Source organism: Amphimedon queenslandica, unplaced genomic scaffold (genome assembly GCF_000090795.2).
Source record: "Amphimedon queenslandica unplaced genomic scaffold, v1.1 AMPQUscaffold_4809_Cont23214, whole genome shotgun sequence".
In the NCBI taxonomy this organism is placed as follows: Eukaryota; Metazoa; Porifera; class Demospongiae; order Haplosclerida; family Niphatidae; genus Amphimedon; species Amphimedon queenslandica.
Genome location: NW_003554881.1, coordinates 1 through 1,581, shown reverse-complemented (window position 1 = coordinate 1,581; position 1,581 = coordinate 1). Strand labels below are relative to the sequence as shown.

The 1,581-nt window shown below is 36.0% G+C and overlaps 1 protein-coding gene across 1 annotated transcript; it reads left to right on the top strand.

Annotated features, from left to right (window-relative positions):
- Positions 1–11: 11 nt before the first annotated feature.
- LOC105316129 (dystrophin-like) lies at positions 12–1,548 on the top strand (the record flags this gene model as incomplete). Its single annotated transcript, XM_020007969.1, has 5 exons — positions 12–167; positions 226–290; positions 389–481; positions 829–909; positions 1,441–1,548. Coding segments are annotated over exons 1-5 (384 nt in total), but the record flags the coding sequence as incomplete, so codon positions are not given.
- Between the last annotated feature and the right edge of the window lie 33 nt (positions 1,549–1,581).

The following is a 1,581-nucleotide window of genomic DNA, read 5'->3' as shown; positions in this document are numbered from 1 at the left end:
TCATGATTAATGTTTTAACACATGAGATGATATGAGAGGAAGTGTGACATCACGAGGTGGTTCTTAGTTTTTTCTTATCTTTTTTGTGACAGCACTCCGTCAGACTACTCTCTGTTTATCTTAGATAATAATGGATGGTCCTGATAATCTTCTTGAGACGCAAGCTGGTATGAGCGAGTCCTTTTTTAAATGGTAGATCTCACCAGTTCACATTGTTCTCAATAGGTCGGTCTGCTCTCAGAGTAACAACCACTGCTTACACCAAATGGATCAACGCTCACTTCAAAGCAGTAAGAGAAGGATTGATTAGGGTAGAAGCAGACCTCTCTCAACCTCTTTCTTCTATCTCTCCTCTCTTTCTTTCCCTGCCCTTCTTCTCTCATTCTAGGCTGGAGAGGAAGAGCTAACTGATCTGTTCAATGATCTTCGTGATGGCTCGAAACTAATGACCCTCATTGAGATACTCACTGGAACAAAACTAGTAAAATATATTTACCAATAATTGATTCCAACTACCTTATTTACCACTGTCTAACTAGTATGTTCACACCTAATAATTGTCACGTTGCATCAAAGCATCAGTGCCAAGAAAAATGAAATTTAATTCCTTTTTAAACACTGACACCTCTGCCGGCTCCCTTTGTAGTTCTCAATAGAGGAGTCTAGCAATTGTGTATGTAATTTCATGCTTTTGTGTGTATGTTCCATGGGTTTTCATTTGTTGGGCATGTTTTGTACACTTACAAAGCACTTTAGTATTGTATTATGACTTTTAACTTCAAAGTAATGAATATCATCGTTACATAATAAAATGGCTTTTTGTATTAGGTTAGAGAGAAAGGGAAGACAAGGAATCATCACATGATCAACATCACAACAGTAATAGACTTTCTACAATCTAAAGAGAAAGTGAGTCAGAGATAATGTCACAATCATATCATGTAGCAAGTAATTAAGAGCAACACTTCTCAGAATTACATTGGAATTTGAGTGTGTAATCATTGTATGGCTTTAGTTTGTCTCAAGCACATAGAAATGTGTTGTGGAATACTTGTAATATATTAGTAAAGGTTATACAACGAAGTGGAGGTATCTATGGTATTTATCATACCGAGGGCCTGAGATATGATAAGGCCATAGATACCAACACAGAGTTGTATAACCAACTTCTACCATGTACTAAAAATAAGCAACTAGTTTACTAGCAACACTTAGCACTAGGTTGTCTATTTTCAAGCAGGCCTGCAGGAGGTTAATAAATAATTTCCTGGGCTACTTATTCATCTTATTAGCCTTCGAAATTATCAACCTCCTATTACCCGGGAAATTACTTATTACACCTCCCTGTAGTAAATAAGTTATATATGAACCTAAAATCAAGCAGTCAATTGCAACTAGGCATGGTAGAAGTAGTATGTTTTATAATGTATATATTTTTAGATTGATCTGGTTGGTATTACTAGTAGTGGTATTGCTGATGGAAATCAAACCTTAACCCTTGGTCTCATATGGAAGCTGATTCTACGATATCAGGTACTGATAATAACAGTCACTTTTAATATAAGATTGCAAACTCTTTCA